We start from the raw sequence: 18,089 nt of genomic DNA, 5'->3' as shown, positions 1-18,089 counted from the left end.
GGGCCAAAATTTGTGTCCTTTTAACTGTCACCAAAGACTGTAAGTATCGCCGAAGGGTGATGCTTCCTTTAGCATGTCCCGGGAGGATGACTCCCTCCATCGTCTTCGCTAGGCCACTTGTATTAGCTGCCTCAATGATTTTTTAGAAGTAAAGTTATAAAAAAGTGATTTTATGTAGTGCAACTGCATGGATAAGATGCACAAAAGACCTGCCTGGATTCTTTCCCAGGATTTAAGGCAGAATTCATGTTTCAACCTCTGGCATTTCCCCCATAGGTGTTGCTTGTCTTTCTCCACCTTTTCTGGAAGGTAGATGGAATTCTGTATTCATAATTTAAAACAAAGGAGATGTCACCAGAGGGATTAGTGCTTTAGATACATAAATTTTTATTTTGTAAATTCATCAAGATTCCTAAATATTAACTTATGCTTCATTTTGCTTTATTGCTTAATTTTTAGGCATACTACTTTTCTTGCAAAAAAAAAATAGTAACTTATTGGCTTCTTTAAAATCAGTTTCAGGATTATTGTTCATGTGAGCAAATAGTGCAGCTGGTTGGTATTTTAAAAATCTGGAATTGAGATTTTCCTCTGTAACTAAAAAAGTTTGACTCTTTTGGCCAACTTATGTTAAAGCGTTCTCAGTGTGGTCAGGGTGGAAATTTTACTTCACAGTGTTTTCCCTTTGAAGGGAAATCTTACAAAACCATGAAACCATCATACCAACTTGCATTATTTTATTAGGTGAAATCCTTTGTTTTCTGTTTCCTTATTCTGGCAATTGTCCTTGAATTAGACTTCTCCAAGTACTGGCAAGATCCAGTGGGGATGATGCAGCTAGATGCCTATTTCCTACTTTTTGATAAATTTTGAGGTACTGTCTGAGTTATACAATTATATTATAGCTTATGTTTTTATTTAAGAAAAATAGTAATGCCGGATCACTTAAAACTATTTCCTTAGATTTGTTTGTTCATTAAAAAAATGGAATATTACCTTCATACATATCGAAAAGGAAGGCACAGCAAAATAAATTGATAAATTGCTTTTAAAATTTTTTTCATATTCAGAGTCCTGCTGTCATCTGAGCAACAGGAGGAAGATTGCAGAACTGGTTCTGAGATAAAATCTCAAAGAGAATACATATATTAGATTTCATGAAATTTAGGCTCTAGAACTACTGATTGATAGTGACAGTCAGGATATGTTAGTAATAATAATATTGAAACTATTTGTAAAATGCCCCTCTGTTAGATGTTTTGCTCTTTTCTACATTGGTTAGATCTTTTGATATTTCTGATCTTTTCACATCTGTTAGATCTTTAAAGATAAGAACAGTGAACCTCTGAGAACTCAGGCAAATCTTCCAAGACTGCACAGCTAGGAAACAGTAATACCATGCATTGATTTGGGCTTGCTCTTTCTCTATACCACTTGTCCTCCTTTAGTGGTCATGAAAAGTAGAAGGACAGATAAAGACCTTTTTATTAAATCACACTGCTTTATGTGAGGGAATTAAATTCGGAGACAAACCTCAGGGTTGACTGTGGAACAAATGAATAAATTTTAGGGTATACATTTATAAATTTTCAGGGAAGTCATTTACATAAAAATACGTGTTGTGATAGTATCCTTTAACTCTGAAAGGTTGAACTGATCAGCTGTAGCTGTAAACTTTGTTTTTTCCTTTTCAAGTTAGGTTCTATAATGTTCTCTGTATTTTTGTAGCTCCTGACATCAAGTGCTGTTCACAAATGGGGTACTGAAATTCATGAAGGAATATACAACATGTTGATGCTATTAATAGAACTGGTTGCAGAGAGAATAAAACAAGATCCAATCCCCATTGGCCTCCTGGGTGTGCTTACCATGGTACAGTATCTCTAAAATGAAGTGCTGTGTGTTTGATTTTGCTTAAAATACCTTCTCTACTAATTAATGAGTGATAATGATTATCATTGAAGATAGTAACTTAGCCCTGAGGGTCCTTGCTTTTCATTAAGGTGTATTCTGTATACCTTCTAATTTTAATAACTTTGTCAGCTTTTAGTATGATGGGATAGTTTTCCTGATTATCTACATCTTAAATATTTTTCCATACTACACCCAGATGGCTTGCTTCCTGGTCCTTCCCCAATTAGTAACAGTAGCTGCAAGAAGAAGGGCTGTTCCTTCTGTCTTCACTGCCTTGTTGCCCCGCTCTGCCCGGGGTAGCCTTGGGCATCTGTTGTGTTGGCATCACCTTGCCTTGGACCGCACCTCACTTCACTGACAGCATACCACACAGGACTGGAGAGCATCGTTCTGGTCCCTTGCTCCTCTGCTTTCCTAAGCAGTTTGTTTTGTTGGGATACTTGAAAGATTCCATTAGTGAAGGAGCCCAAGGCTGTATTTTTATCTTCTTTTCTAATGCTAATATGTGTTGCTATAGAAATAGATAATAATGTTTCACTGTTCTCTTTGAATCTAGGCTTTCAATCCTGATAATGAATACCATTTTAAAAACAGAATGAAAGTATCTCAAAGGAATTGGGCAGAAGTGTTTGGAGAGGGAAATATGTTTGCTGTTTCACCCGTATCTACCTTCCAAAAGGTAAATATAGTTTTGTTTCATCTGTTTATAGAAAATGCTTTAAATAAGTTTTTCTGTGTTATATAAATGACAACTAAGTGAAAGGATTAAAACCATCTGAAAAATAACATATTATTTGTTATAAAATTACTTAACTTTTTAAAATATTTTGCATATTTTCCACAGCTGTTAATGAGAATTTTATAGATTTGAAATATTTAGTAATGTGGGAAATAACTATATAAGTGCCCTATTTATTGAATTATCAGAACCCCCGTTTAATCCCTGTTTCTTATAGGTGTTTGAGAGATTAAAGCATTTGAAATGACTGATTATACCTAGAAAAAATAAACTAGTAATCTCATTATAATTTTCTTTTAAACTCTCTAGGCATTAAAAACAAAAGTTTTTTGTTTTTTTTTTTTAAGATTTATTTATTTATGCATACAGAACTGGGGTACAGGCCAGAGGCTTAGGGGTGGTGAGAGGCTTCACCAGAGACAGAGTGGGGAGCAGAACAGGCAGATGGATGAGGTACACTGCTGAGGGGAGCAGCGGGCGGGTCAGGAGAGGTCTGCCACCCTGTATGGATCACCTCCTGGGCAGGTGGGGATTGAATTCATGCTGAAGTTGCTTTAGCTTCTTAGTGCTGTGTTTTAACCCGCTGCGCCACCAGGGAGGGCCAAGAACAAAAGTTTTTTAAAAGCAAAACCAAAAATCTTATGTTCTTTCAAGTGCAGGACCAGTGTCTTTATATGTAAGGGTCTATAATGTGCCAATAACGTTATGCCCGTAAAGAGTCATAATTTAAACAATGTTTTATATATAATAGTTTATTTTTACATCATTTTGTTCTTTTTTCATCTCAGTTGTAATCTCCTTTTAAACAATGTTTTTATCAAACATTGGTTTTTGAGAAACAATGGAGGGAAGTCAATTTAGTCAATTTATTAGTTTGACAATCACTTATTGAACATAGCTGTGTGTCTGGCATAATTCTAGGTTGTAGAGATACAAGTATAAACAAACATTCCTTGGCTTTAATATAGAGTAGAAAGACATGGTTCTTTTTTTTTTTAATTTTTTTTTTTTTTAAGATTTATTTATTTGTACATACAGAACTGGGGTACAGGCCAGAGGCTCAGGGGGCAGCGAGAGACTTCACCAGAGACAGAGTAGGGAGCAGAATAGGCAGATCTACAAAGTACACTGCTGAGGGGAGCAGCGGGCAGGTCAGGAGAGGTCTCCCACGCCATGTGGTCACCTCCGGGGCAGGCGGGGATCGAACTCATGCTGAAGTGGCTTTAGCTTCTTAGTGCAGTGCTTAACCCGCTGCACCACCAGGGAGGGCCTTTAATCTTTTTTTTTTTTTTATTTTATAATATAATAGTTTATTTTTACATCATTTTGTACATTTTTTTTCATCTCAATTGTAATCCCCGTGTGTTTCCCATCACCAAGTCACCCATGTGCCTTCACCATAGTCCAGTGCACTTCCCTCCCCCCATCATTTTTGACCCCATTCCCACTCCACCCCCATAAAAAGAAAGACATGGTTCTTAACATAGAGCATGGGGAGGAATATATAATACAATAAAAAATAGGTGCAGTTATAATATGTGTAATGCATAAATACGGGGAAAGAAGTTATCGCCATCTAGGAGGGTTAGAAGAAGTAAGAGCTGAGCAGCAAGGCAGTGAATATCTACCATGGTGCTTAATCCCGACAGCACTGAGATGAGTTTGGTGGTATTTTAACCCCACATTATAGATGAAAAGCAGTTAACATACCTATTACAGGAAGAACCCACTCAGTCTCACTCAGAGCCTGCATTCTTTATATATAATCCTACCTCTCAAAATAACACAATCTTCAGTTTTGTTGTGAGGATTGAATGACAGATGTTTATGAAAACACTGAACACAGTAGATCACTATAGTAAGTGCTCAAAATACATTCATTCACTTCTCAATTTATTTTTTTAAAGATTTATTTATTTATGCATACAAGAGCTGTGATACAGGCTATAGGTATGGGGGGGGGGGGTCGGGGTGTGAGAGGATTCACCAGACACAGAGTGGAAAGCAGAACAGGTGTACTGACTGAAATATACTACTGAGGGAAGCAGCAGGGGAGATGGGAGAGGTCTGCTATGCTATGTGAGTCAGCTCCTGAGCTGAGAATTGAACTCATGCTGCAAATAGCTTCATAGTGCTGCACTTTAACCTGTTGTACTACCAGGGAAAGCCTACTTCCCCTTAATTTATATATGTAACAACTGAGACCTATAAAGTTCAGTCTTTCTATTTCCTTTCATTCCAGAAGGGAATTCTCTCCTACAAAGCCCCCTCTCCTCTTACCTTCTCAAACATTTAATCCTTAGGTTTTCTATTTTTCCTTTAGTATCCTTAGTCTTTTCCTCTCTGTGGGAACATTTCCATTGTATGTAACATGGTCTAGTTTCCCACCTTTAAGAAAATTCTGCCTTTGATGTCACATGCCTCTCTAGCACAGTCTCTGCCCCTTTCACCATGTTAGATGAAATATTCCATATCCTCCAAGTTAATCTTTTAGTGGTTACCCTAAAATATTTTGGTTAACTAAACACAACTATATTTCCTCAATCTTTATTTTTTGAGAACTTAAAAGACCATGGAATGTCTCCACCTGCTCATGTATTACTCCTTTGTCTTTATTGTACCTTATGATCAGCCATCTCCTTTTGATTGCTACAGAGATACCTCAAACTGTGTGTGCATAAATTGGAAATCCGTTTGTCTCCCTAGCTTCAGTCTTCAACTTTTCAATAAATAGCATCACCATCTATCTAGATATTAAAGGTAAAAACATAAGAGTCATCTACAGCTTATTTTTTTATTTAATCGCTAATATACAACAGCTGACTTCTCTCTAGCTCTTCTGCAGCCATCCTGCTCTAAACACTCTCCTATCATTTCTAGTTTACTAGTCACCTCGCTGGCACCTCAACTTTTCTCTCTCCCATTCAATCTTTTCATTCTGTTCCCCACATATCTGTCAAGAGTAGTCATCTTAAAGCTTTACATGAATCAGTTTACTTGCTTGTCTTTTAATTGCATTTCACATGTGTTTGCGTGATCTGGCCTAACCTCTTGCCACATCTTCATCTGTGCTACTGTACCTGGGCTTAACATGCCACAGCTGGAGAGTTTCCTCGGAGTTCCTCAAGTGAGAGGCTCTTGGCTGCCTTCCCCAGACAGGGTGTTGGCCATTTCAGCCTCTCTGCATGGGGTATTCTTTAGAGTCTAAGTCTGTCTCATCTTTCAGGTTCCAGCTTATAGGTGACCTTTTCAGAGAGATTTTGTATGCCCACCACACTGAACAGAGTAGATTCCTTCTATTTCTGATGTGAGGACCTTTTTGTAAGACTTACGCAACCTGAATTATCATAGGGATGCTTGGTTTACTTGTTTTTGTTGAACCAGTTATAAATGGGCTCCATGAAAGCAGGTGCTGCATCTCTACTTAGTGTTCTGAATGCAGCCCCAAGAATACTGAGTGCTTAGGGTAGGAAAGAACGGAGGACAAAAGGAAGAGCTGACCACTTGTTAATGGTACAGCTGGGATTGAAACTCTAGTTTCTTTATTCCTGATTCACTACTCCTTAGGTTTCTGCCACATAAAACCTGAAATGCTTTAAGAGTTGATGGGGAAAGTGTTTTGTTATCTCAGTTACTATTTTCTTTTCTCATAGGAGCCTCATGGATGGGTTGTGGATTTGGTAAATAAGGTATGTAGTTTTTGTTAATAGTTGTTTTCCACTTTCTATGGAGATGCCCTAGGATTTGATATTTAACTAAATGACAGCAGAAGATAGATATCCCCAAGAAGATAGGTTTTATAGTTCCTTCCCCTTCTTGTCAGTACACTTGGACAGACAGACATCAGCTTTGAAACCTAGCATATCCCCTGCAGCATGTCACGGGCATTAGAATCATCACGCATCAAGTCTTAAGACTAGTATTACAACCCATAGTGAGAGGTAGAATGCTCGTCTTTATCCTTGCTTAAGTTATTAATGAATAGCATATAAAAATTAATTTGGGTGTTTTTTCTTCTTAGTTTGGTGAATTAGGTGGATTTGCAGCAATCCAAGCCAAGCTTCATTCAGAAGATATAGAACTTGGGGTGAGTCAAAACACTCTGTGCCCGCAATGTGTATGCTTACTTTGTTTAGGTTGTTCTGTGACCCATAGAACACAGTCTGGGCACAGTAACTTACAGGATCAAGTTATTCCATGGGACAGATTCTGTGACTCTGATAATCCAAAACGTATTTATTCTTAACCATAATGAAATTTCAGTGTAGGGTTTTGACTTTTTTACCTCACCAGTTTCCCTTTTATCTATGGTAATTTTCTCTGAAATTGTGATACACATGGTATTTTCTTGCTAGTTAAAGTCTGTTGTTATGTGTGGCAAGTATATACATGATGATTTTATGACTTGGCTAAATTAGAATTTCTTTCATAATCCCAGGCACAAGTAAAATATTTTAAGGTTGTTTATAAGTTTTTTGATATTACACAGATTATAGAAAACAAAGTTTTTATAATGAGCATAAAACTAACCTTTATATGCAATCCATTATTTTTCTTATCAAGTTCATTTTCAAAAAGAAGAAAATTTAACCTTGTTATAAGGAAAATAGATTAGTTTTTAAATTTTTACTGACATTTGATCTGCTTGTAACTGAAGGTGCTTGGTTCTCTATTTAATCATTCCATTAAAAACTATTTAGTACATACTTGCCATGTGTAAGAAACTGCTAACTATGATAATTGGATTAGAACAGAAAATTATATGTTAAGAATACTGATCTAAGTAATGTTGATTGTGCTTAGAAAAGTAGTAGTTATTTCTGTAGTACACTGCCATTTTTGGACAAAAAAAATAGCAGCAATTAAGGAAAGAGACTGATGGTTTTGGTAATAGATTGATCCTTTCTTGCCACACAGTTTATCCTTAAAGATCAGGTGTCTGCCGGTCATAAAGAACTTCTGACACCCATCAGTTCAGGGAGCCTTTTTTACCTGCCCTGGAAGTTAACTAAGTAATCTGTCTGTCATTTTGAACTTTATAAATGGAGAAAGTTTTGCTAGAAATGGCTTTATTGTCCTGGAAAATAAAAGGTAGTGACTTTAAAAGCAAATGGAGTGAAAATCTATTCAGAGAGAAGGTTTTACCCCACATAACCTGTATCTCAAGAACTGGTTGTACATTATAGAGTACTAGACAGTAACAAATGAATCTCATTTAAAAAAAAAAAAAGTTAAGCACATTTTCTAATTGGCTGCAGAGCTAATTTATTAAAAAAAAAAAAAATACAGTTCAGCCAGCCCAAAGTTTCTACCCTACTTGTAGAAAATTGACTATAAGACTTTAGCTGTAACCTCATTTTTACCATGTCTTGAAGTTAAAACCTTCTCTAGGGTATCTCCCTTAGTTCCGAACACTTTTCTGAATAATTGTGTCGTGTGTGCAGTTCCTGTAGAATTATAGTGTTTAGGCTGTATTCAAGTAAAATTCGGGTATAGGAGAGATTCCAAAGTTTGAAAATCTAATTTTACCAAACAAGTATGATTAAAATTTCTTAATATATGCTTGTTTTCTGACCAGTTAAGAAAGTGACTATACTAGAATCAATTTAGGTGTTTAGACGTTACAAGTTAAGTGTACTCATTTTACATTTACTTCAGTTACTTATTTTTGATTTCTGAAAAATACTGGGAAAAAACGTTAATTCTCAATTCCATTCCTTCTTGGTTATTGGTAACCCATTTAATACATAAGCTTTCTAACTTTTCTTAAATTTATATAAAATAGCTGCGCATGTTTTTTCTTTACAACTTAATTGTCCTCTTTCCATTTAATATTACCTTATGATTATCTTTTAAGGTTAGTTCCTATCAGTATTTTTTTTTTAAAGATTTATTTATGCATACAGAACTGGGGTACAGCCAGAGGTGCAGGGGCGGTGAGAGTATTCACCAGAGACAGAGTGGGGTGCAGAACAGGCAGATCGACGAAGTGCACTGCTGAGGGGAGCAGCGGGCGGGTCAGGAGAGGTCTGCCACGCCATGTGGTCTCCTCCAGGGGCAGGCGGGAATCGAACTCATGCGGAAGTGGCTTAAGCTTCTTTGTGCTGTGCTTTAACCCGCTGCGCCACCAGGGAGGGCCTCCTATCAATATTTTTATCACTCCACTGCATTCCTGCAAATGTTGACTGTGCAGTCACTCATCAGTGGGTACTGAATCATTTCTAAGTTTTGCTATTAAAGAGCGTATTCCATATAAAATTGTCGTTATGTACCTGTGCTTCACTTTCAAAGGATGGATTCCTAAGAAATGAGATTTCTGGTTAAAAAAACTATATATGTTTTTACATTACAAATGATAGTACTAAAACACTTTCCAAATGACTGGTACAAGTCCGAGCTCCCAGAAACTTATTTTTTACTATTCTTGTCAGTGCTAAATGTTTTCATTGCTTACTTCCAGCATATAGTATAAGAAATGCTATTTTGCTACTTAATTTATGATATTTTCACTTCCTTGAATTTGAATATTTCACTATTACTAGCTGTTTACCTTTCTTCTATAAGTTGACATCTTTATTTAGGTTTTATGGAGTTGTCTGAATTTTTTTGAATTCTTTTATAGCAATGTCATGTCTATTTTCTGTGTTTAAATATTTTGGTTTTGTTTTGTTTTTCATTTTATTTAATGGTATCTTTTTTATGAAGAACCTTCAAAAACTTCATTCAGTGTTTTCCTTAATGGCTTAAAATATTTCTAAATTGCTTGAGGAATTTCTCCTCACCTTGAGGTTATAAAAGTACGAGCTTCATTTTGCTGTTACTGTTTGATTTTTGTTATAAGTCGTTCTTGAAAAAATATATATACAGTTCTTGAATTCATTTAGATTTATTTTTATATATGTGTAAGATAGAGATTCAATTTTATTTTCATCCAGCTGGACAACCAATTATAAGATCCTCTAGTGATTAATCCATTTTTTCTTTGCTGTTTTGATTTGTTGGTCTTATCATATATTAAGATCCCATACACATAAGACTGGACTTCCATTCACTCATTATTCATTTCTGTTCACTCATGTATTTATTCATTTGTTCATTCTTTGACCCTTTCATTATTGCTCCACTCTTAATTATTGATAGTGCTAGTTCTACCCAGATTAGTTCTTTTCTAAAATTTTCTTATTACCATATCCTTACTCTTCTGAATATAATCAACATGTCTGGTTCTACACAAAGAAGACAATGTTCAGAAATGTGTTAAATTTATAGATCATTGTATGAAGAATTGATAGTTTTACAACACTGGCCCTTTCAATTTGGGAACATAGTATTTCCTTAATTATTTAGACCTTTAAAAAATTTATTTTACTTAAAAGGACATTTCACTTCTCCCCTCCCCCATCTATTCACACCTTTTCAGAAAAATTACCATTTAACATTATGAACTTTAGAATCACTTCATCCAGTCCTCCAAAAAAAATATCTAGTAATCAAGCATTGGCATCTTTATATGAATTCTTATTCAAGAGTAGAATTATCTAGTCATTCATTCATGACTTGAGTGATCAAATCATCATTTAAATGTTTCTTTGATTTGTTAAAAGAGAGTTTAAAGTTGAAAACAAATAAAACCATCTCACATTATTTCAGACTTCCACTATCTTTTTTCAGGCAGTCTCAGCATTGGTGCAGCCATTAGGAGTATGTGCAGAATACCTCAATTCCTCAGTGGTACAGGTAAGATGGGGCATTTTACATTTAATTCAGAAGGTAACCTAAGATATAAAAACAGTTATATTTTTTATGCCCCTATTCAGAATTCTGTCTAATCCAGAGTAACCTTTTTTTAGATTAGCTATCTTAAAATATTAAAATTGTCATTAAAATATTATTAGAAAATCAATTATGATTACTGTCAGTGACTTCTAACACTAAAGGTATTTACCTTTTTTAGCTTAACATTTTTCAAATATATAACCTGTATTTGATAGCTGTAAAATAGGTGGCATATATCTCTAACTCCTTCATGGAATTTTTAAGAATTCGCCATCATTTTGTACAAATTAGATCAATATTGAGCTTTCCACTAGTATAGTATACTAAGTATACTTAGTATACTAAGTATAACTTAGTAGCTAAGTCACTTGCTACTGAATAACAGCTTACTAGCACACCTTATCTGATTTCATAGCAATACAAGTTATAAATGAACAGGTGGAAGAATAGTAAAGCTCTTGAGTATTCAGTTTTCTGTGCTTATTGCCTATTAACACTTCCTTATTTCTTATCCATTCCAGTTAACAAGTTTACTGAATAAAATGTCATATTGAAATAACTTTCATTTATTATTTTCTTTATAAATAAGTCTGCGAAGTCTCACTTTTTCAGATTTTCTTTTAATCACTGCAAATGGTTTTGAAAGCATATGTCCTTAGGAGTATTAGTTCTGTATGTGCTAGTCCATCCTTCTTATATCTGATTTACTTGGAACCATTTCACAAGGGAAATAGGACCTTTTTTCAGTAAGTTCTGGGAATTGCTGCCCTTCTTTTGAATTGGTTATTTGTTTTCTTTTTGTTGAATTCCATGATCTCTTCATATGACATAGATATAAGCCCTTTGTCAGATTTTTGTGGTATAGTGTACATGTAAAAGAATAAATTTATTGGAATTTCAAAGCAAAGCTTATTTAGTTTTACCTTTAATTATATCAGACTACCCAGCCTTAAATTCACTCAACAGTAAATTTACATTTTATTCATAGTATCGTGTATGACATAGATTGATAATAATCTCAATCACTTGCTGCTTGTGTGACTTTGGAAGATTATGTAATCTGTAACTGAGCATCCATAAAGTGATAAACGGAGAAAGATTTATATGATCTGAAGAGAAGCCAGAGTGTGGTAACCTGGTCACATACATATTGATTACATATATCAATCAGCTTAAAAAAGAATTTTCATTGATATGACAGAAAAGCTAAAAAGAAATCTAGTAATAACATGTGTACCTCCTAAATACCAGGGAGAGACCAAGCATGACTGAGTAACTCAGACACTTGGCTTCAGATGCCATCTGAAATAGCTTAACTCAAACAGAGGCAGTTGGGAGAAGAAAAGTGGAACTTTGGTAAGCTCATTTAAAGTTGTGTCTAGTTTCTGGAAGATATCTTATACGTGAGTCTCAAAGATTAGCCTGTATCATATAAACAATAATAACAGATTTTTCTGTGGAAGCAAGAAAAATGAAGGTTAAAAATTGAAGCAGACCTTAAGCTTAGCTACTCGAGAAGATTTCTAATGTTTAGAGTAGTGGTATCTTAGGTAGCGGGAAGGCAGTGGTCCCCCCACATGCAGTTTGATGTCATCTCAGGCACTTTGGAAAACAGCACCGGCAATTGAAGGCCAGTCAGTGAAAGTGACCTCACCTCTCTGAAGTTTTCCATTTCCAGCTTGTGTGGTTTCCGAAACCAGCATTTTAGATCTAGTTACTATTTTACTACTTCTCACATGGTATTTAGAGTGGTTGTCTTATAAGTCTCATCTTTAAGCCTTGTGCATCTCAACCAGTAAAAGTAGTAATGTACAAGGGCATCTTCTTTTATGGTCTGGGCTTGGATTCATTTCTTGAAATCAAATGTGAAATGTTTAACTTAATTAAAAAAGTAAGATATACTAAATCTTGCTGTTTTAAAAGTTAGTCCAGATGTCTTTCATTGCTTTTCAGAAATACCCATATAAAATAATAGCATTTGCACCCCCATGTGATTTTTTTTTTTTTTAAAAGCTGAAGCACAGAGTTGATGGTTTCCTTGGGGTGGTATTATCTAGTTTTTGGCAGCTCTGATACTATAGTGCAGATCTTTACAGTGTGACCTCTCCTTTGTGAAATGTGAATGAAAAAGTATCCCTGTCCCCTTTTTTTAGTTTGCACCGCCTTCAAGAGTCCCTGTTAACCGTAGCACTTTATTCTGCAGCCCATGCTAGACCCAGTCATCCTTACTGCAATCCAGGATGTGCGGAGCGTGGAAGAAAAGGACCTCAAAGACAAGGTAAAGGCTCTTTCCAGCCAAGTAGGCCACCACCCCTCTTAGTCCATGGATCAAGAGTCAGGACTTGGAGCAGTTTATACACTACTCATCTTTGTATTCTGGTCAGATACAACTTACATCAAATGAATTTTATATTTCCTAATCAAAAATAGTTCTCTCTTGATTACTGATAGTTGGTCTTTCTTCAGTCTGTAGAGAGAGTATAGAGTGCTCAATAGATTGTATCATTCAGAATTTTACTAAAATATTATTTTGATAGTATTACAAATAGCGTAGCATTGAGATAGTTTGAAATAACTTAATATACTAAATGCTTATTCAAAGTTATTTAAAGCAGTTTTAGCATATAGTTTGCTTTGTCTGCCTTGAATTTCTTATAGGACCCTTATCTTACCTTTTCTCATCCAAGTATTAATATTTGTTTAGAAACAAAATGTAAAGTTATTGCCTATATGGAGTATCAAATACCACCAGACCATTGAATTTGAAAATATCCTTTATTTTTGTGTGTCGTAAGAATTGAAATCAAAACATTTTTACAGTTTCATTTTTGTTTCTCTGTGTGTGTGTGTGTGTGTGTGTTTTTAATAAAAGAGGTTGGTCAGCATTCCTGAGCTCTTGTCTGCCATTAAGTTGCTGTGCATGCGCTTCCAACCGGATCTGGTGACCACTGTGGACGACCTGCGGCTAGACATCCTGCTGCGCATGCTGAAGTCACCACATTTCAGTGCTAAAATGAACTCCCTCAAAGAAGTAAGTCTGGCACTTATTGCTGGAAGACTGTAAGCACAGGTATTCTAAGGTCTGCAGAAGCTCGTAATGATTATAGTTATTATAAGCATTTTGAGAAATAATAATAGTTTAATAGTCATAGCAAAAGAGGTATGATTCTAAAATGCAACAAAAATAAAATGACTTTAACTGTGAGATCTAAGCAAAATGATATCATTTTTTAATAGCTTCCTAAACTTGCTAAGAGACTCATATAAACAGTTTATTTGGTTTTAGTGAGTATCAACTGGACACAATACAGTTCAGTCATAATTCCCATTTTCCTTCAGTTTTAATATTTAGGATTATTATCTGCAAATGAAATAAACTGATTTTGATCCATTTTAAGCCAAAAGAAGAATTTAATGGAAGAAGCCTGGACAACTTCACATGAATAAAGGATTACTAGCCAAACATATAAAAGCATGGATACATGTGAGCAATAGGAGCACCTTGAGTTCCATACCTGACTGCTGCCAGGACTCTGTTCAAGTCTTGTCTCCGCTTTTCTGAACATGTTTGCCCCATCCTTTCTAACATGCAGAGTGACGTTCATGTTGTAGACATTAAGGCTGTGAATAGCTCCCGACACCAGAGAAGGACTGGTATTTTCTCTAAGGTCCCAGCTAGAGAATTTGGAGGCTATGCCTTGATTGAAGTTTGGCTCAGATGCTCATCCTGAGTCAGTCAGCAGTGGCCCAGAGAGCTGTGTGTAAGAATGGCTCGCAACTATCTGTTAACTTCTAAAGACAAAATTGTCAGACTACATGGTAACTCTGCACAAGACACAGAAAATAATGTATAAATATGAAGATTTTGATTATGCATATTTACGCTAGGCTCAATCATAATAATCCTGTCTTTTAGGTAACCAAGCTAATAGAAGATAGCACTTTATCCAAATCTGTGAAGAATGCTATAGATACAGACAGATTATTAGATTGGCTAGTTGAAAACTCAGTTCTGTCGATTGCGTTGGAAGGTAAGTTGCTTTTTAAAAAATGTCACCTAACAATTATAAAATATGTAAAAATTGTTGCTTTGTCTATGTTAGCCTTTAAATAACCTTATAGGAAACTACTATTGAGTTAATAGAATTGTATTGAGAGTGTCAGTAGTCTTCACTTAATCTGTCTTGTCTTCCTCTCTGTTATTTCTTCTATTAGGCAACATTGACCAGGCACAATACTGTGATCGTATAAAGGGAATCATTGAACTCTTGGGCAGTAAATTGTCTTTAGATGAGCTCACTAAAATTTGGAAGATACAGGTAAGTTGATCAGAATTGTTTTTGCCTTTTTCTGACATTTTTGGATTACAGAAGAGGGAGGCAGTTGGTGGATGAGCAAGGAAATAGAACTTCTGCCTGGCATTCACTAGAGAGCTCAATCCTAATTTGTTTTACAGTTCAAGGTTTCCATTAGAATGTGTATGTGTGTGTATTATGTGTACAGTGTTGCACAATAAAAAAGGTGCAGCGTGTAAAGGAGATCTTTAGTGCTTATTCGTCCTGTTTAACTCAATGTCCAGTGGTTAGTAATACCCCATTTCATTATATCTCAGTCCCTGCCACACACCATGATGCTCTTTGATTCTGTGAAAATGGCTATTTTAGATACCTCATATAATGGAAATATATATGTGTCTTCCTGTACTTTTTTCCTCGAGTTTCATCATGTCTTTCCATTATTGCGGAATTTATATAGGTATATTTCTGTTGTTGATAGCCCAGTGTTCTTTTTAATAGGTTGATTATCAGTAGATCTCTCATCTTCCCAGAACGCTCATCAGCTGTAACATAATTGACCCTACCCTTCATTTTTTTCTCCCTTCACTGTGGCATTGATTTTAGTCCCACTTTTCTGTATTCCTTCCTGTCTCCTTTACTAACTTACTCTTTTTTACTTGGCAAATATTTGGGCTTTGTTCTATCTCAGTCAGAATTTAGTCAGGTAGCAGAAACTGCTAGGTATTTAAAATAGGAAGGTGAATATCAGAGATTGTTTACAGAAGTGTTGCTAGGGTGTAGGAGTGAATTCTGAGCAGTAAAGAAGGAGTGCTAAGTCCAAAGAAAGCAAGCTGTTTTGGGGATTGGTTTCATTCAGGTGCTGGAATTGCCAACGAGGTACCACTGCCACTGGAGCATCTGGAAAGGCCACCAGTGGCAACTTCTCCTGAGTGTAAGCCAGCTCTCTGGCCTTCTGCCTCCCAGCACTGCCTCTCATTGGCAGCTGGACCAGGAGGATGGCTGACAGAGGAACAGTCTGTGGACACAGCAGAGCACAGGAATTTAGGCACAAGACTAAAAGAGCACAGTCCCAGGGCCAATATATTTTACTTCCTATGTCTTCACCTTCATTAAGTATAATTTTGTAAATATGCTTTGAACTTCCATAAGATTGAAGATTTAGGAACCACAGTGGATGTATTGTATGCCCCTACATTAATGTATGCATCTCTGAAGCAGAAACTCAGTGCCTATAGGATAAGTCATCTTGACATCATACAAACAAACAAACAAACAAACAAAAAACACCTCACTCTCAATTGAGACCCTCAAGGTGATTTTTAAAATGTTAGAAGTGAGTATGTCTTCTAATAAGTCTGAATTTCTTTTAGCAATGGAGAATATTTTGTTCTCAAGATGAGAACTTGGTTCTCCTCTTTTTTACATTGTCCTTTTGAAGACATGCTGTTGCTAGGAATTTAAATGCCAACTCATAACCATTAACAGTGCTTGCTTCATGTAGTCACACCAATGTTACTGTGCAAGTAAACGTTGAATCAATGTATCTGTGTTAATTGTTTTCCTTTTCCTTCTATAAATTTTCCAGAAAACTTAGTTTTTTCATGTTCTAAGACTTACCTTTCTCCCATTGTCTCCTTTCCAGTCAGGACAATCATCTACCGTGATCGAGAACATCCATACAATTATTGCTGCAGCAGCTGTGAAGTTTAATTCAGATCAGCTTAATCATTTGTTTGTTCTCATTCAGAAGGTATGTGTTAAGTGAAATATGTTTTTCAGCTTTTCTAAAAGAAACTCACTTTGAGGTCTTTCCCTCTAACTTAGTAGTAGTTGTACTCTATGAAACCTTTTTAGATTAAGTTTACAATCTTTGCCTTTTTTGCAAATTTTAAGAATTGTATTATGAAGTGATCCCTGTGTCTTTTTCTTTTCCACAGAGCTGGGAAACTGAGAGTGATAGAGTACGACAGAAGCTATTAAGCCTGATCGGACGAATAGGCCGGGAAGCTCGCTTGGAAACCACTTCCGGAAAGGCAGGAAAAGCAAATGAATCTTTCTAGCTATGAACACTTAAAACAGTTTCACTTGTGTATTGGCTGGTTCATGATATGTGATGTCATTGTAGGTGTTAGATGTACTGTGGGAACTGGCTCACCTCCCGACCCTGCCCGGTAGCCTCATTCAGCAAGCCTTGGAGGAGCACCTGACGATCCTGAGCGACACATATGCAGTGAGAGAAGCCATCAAGAGGAGCTACATCATCAAGTGCATAGAAGATATTAAAAGGGTCGGTTTTATCTTTGGTCCAGTTTTGTTGTCATAGCGGTAGGTTTGTCTGAGTAATTAGATTCAAATTATTTCCTCCCCTTATTTAAATTACACTAAATGTCCTATCTGGAAGTTCCTAAACTTAAGAGTCCAAGGTTGGGAAATTATAGGTACTGCTTTTACCAAGTCACTTATATTTCTTTTAAAATAAATTTTCAGCCTGGAGAATGGTCAGGTTTGGAAAAGAATAAGAAAGATGGATTCAAGGTAAGAATTTGTAGATGGAACCAACTAAAAGATACACTAATTTAATAATCATTTTAATAAATTACTTCATAATTTTAAAATAATAATATATTTTAGTGTTTCTTAGAGTAATGTTTAGATACAAACTACTACAATATTCATTTAAGAACTCTACTTTGTTATTTAAATTATGAGGAGTTACTGACTTGCAAAGGGAAAACAAATCCAGGGCTTCATTCAAAGATTGAATGGTTTTATTATAGTGCTTTTATAAAGATACAAGACCTTCAACTTCATTTTTCATTTAAAAAGTACAGTGGGTTCTAAATAATAAGTTCTTTTTTTCTTAGGAGAAATGAAAGAACATTCATAGTGTGAGAAAGAAGGAAAAAGGAAATGGGGGTTCATTTAGTTAATGCTGGCAAAAAGTCATTTTTTCAAGTGCTTGATGCAGATATGGCCTGAAAGGGATTTCTTAGACAAATGGTCATTAAGTGAGTACCTGTTGCTGAGCTCAGTTTTAGAATGTAGATCGGGCTGTGACTGCAAGAACTGGGGCTGTGCAGGCCCTCTCTTGCTGGGCTCTGGCTTCAGCAGTGGGCTGGAGTCCTTTGAAAGGATTGTAGCATAGGTCTGCTGTTCAGACCTGAGACTTGTCTCTGAGTGGAATGGTCAGTCACCAGTAATAGGAACTTGCTTCCAAGCTAGCAGAGCAGCGTCTCTTTCTCCCATTTGCCTTCAGGTGGCTCAGACCAGCTGTTCAACCTCGTAACAAAGGGGATTTATTTTATTCTTAACATAAGAAAACATTTTGGTAATTAGCTAGTGGCTTAGTAATTTCTTTGGTA

At 35.9% G+C, this 18,089-nt stretch overlaps 1 protein-coding gene across 1 annotated transcript in view; it reads left to right on the top strand.

Moving 5' to 3' along the window:
• Window positions 1–18,089, top strand: part of USP24 (ubiquitin specific peptidase 24) — a 95,361-nt gene that overhangs the window by 3,942 nt on the left and 73,330 nt on the right. The window contains exons 3-15 of the mRNA XM_012722127.1: window positions 1,729–1,872; window positions 2,471–2,593; window positions 6,307–6,342; window positions 6,675–6,740; window positions 10,325–10,390; window positions 12,633–12,707; window positions 13,302–13,460; window positions 14,346–14,460; window positions 14,645–14,748; window positions 16,370–16,477; window positions 16,665–16,760; window positions 16,853–17,014; window positions 17,215–17,262. Coding sequence (XP_012577581.1) covers window positions 1,729–1,872; window positions 2,471–2,593; window positions 6,307–6,342; window positions 6,675–6,740; window positions 10,325–10,390; window positions 12,633–12,707; window positions 13,302–13,460; window positions 14,346–14,460; window positions 14,645–14,748; window positions 16,370–16,477; window positions 16,665–16,760; window positions 16,853–17,014; window positions 17,215–17,262 — 1,302 coding nt within the window. The remainder of the gene's footprint in view (window positions 1–1,728; window positions 1,873–2,470; window positions 2,594–6,306; window positions 6,343–6,674; window positions 6,741–10,324; window positions 10,391–12,632; window positions 12,708–13,301; window positions 13,461–14,345; window positions 14,461–14,644; window positions 14,749–16,369; window positions 16,478–16,664; window positions 16,761–16,852; window positions 17,015–17,214; window positions 17,263–18,089) is intronic.

Source organism: Condylura cristata, unplaced genomic scaffold (genome assembly GCF_000260355.1).
Source record: "Condylura cristata isolate star-nosed mole 26May11 unplaced genomic scaffold, ConCri1.0 scaffold00008, whole genome shotgun sequence".
Lineage (NCBI taxonomy): Eukaryota > Metazoa > Chordata > Mammalia > Eulipotyphla > Talpidae > Condylura > Condylura cristata.
This window is presented reverse-complemented; position numbering and strand designations above follow the sequence as displayed.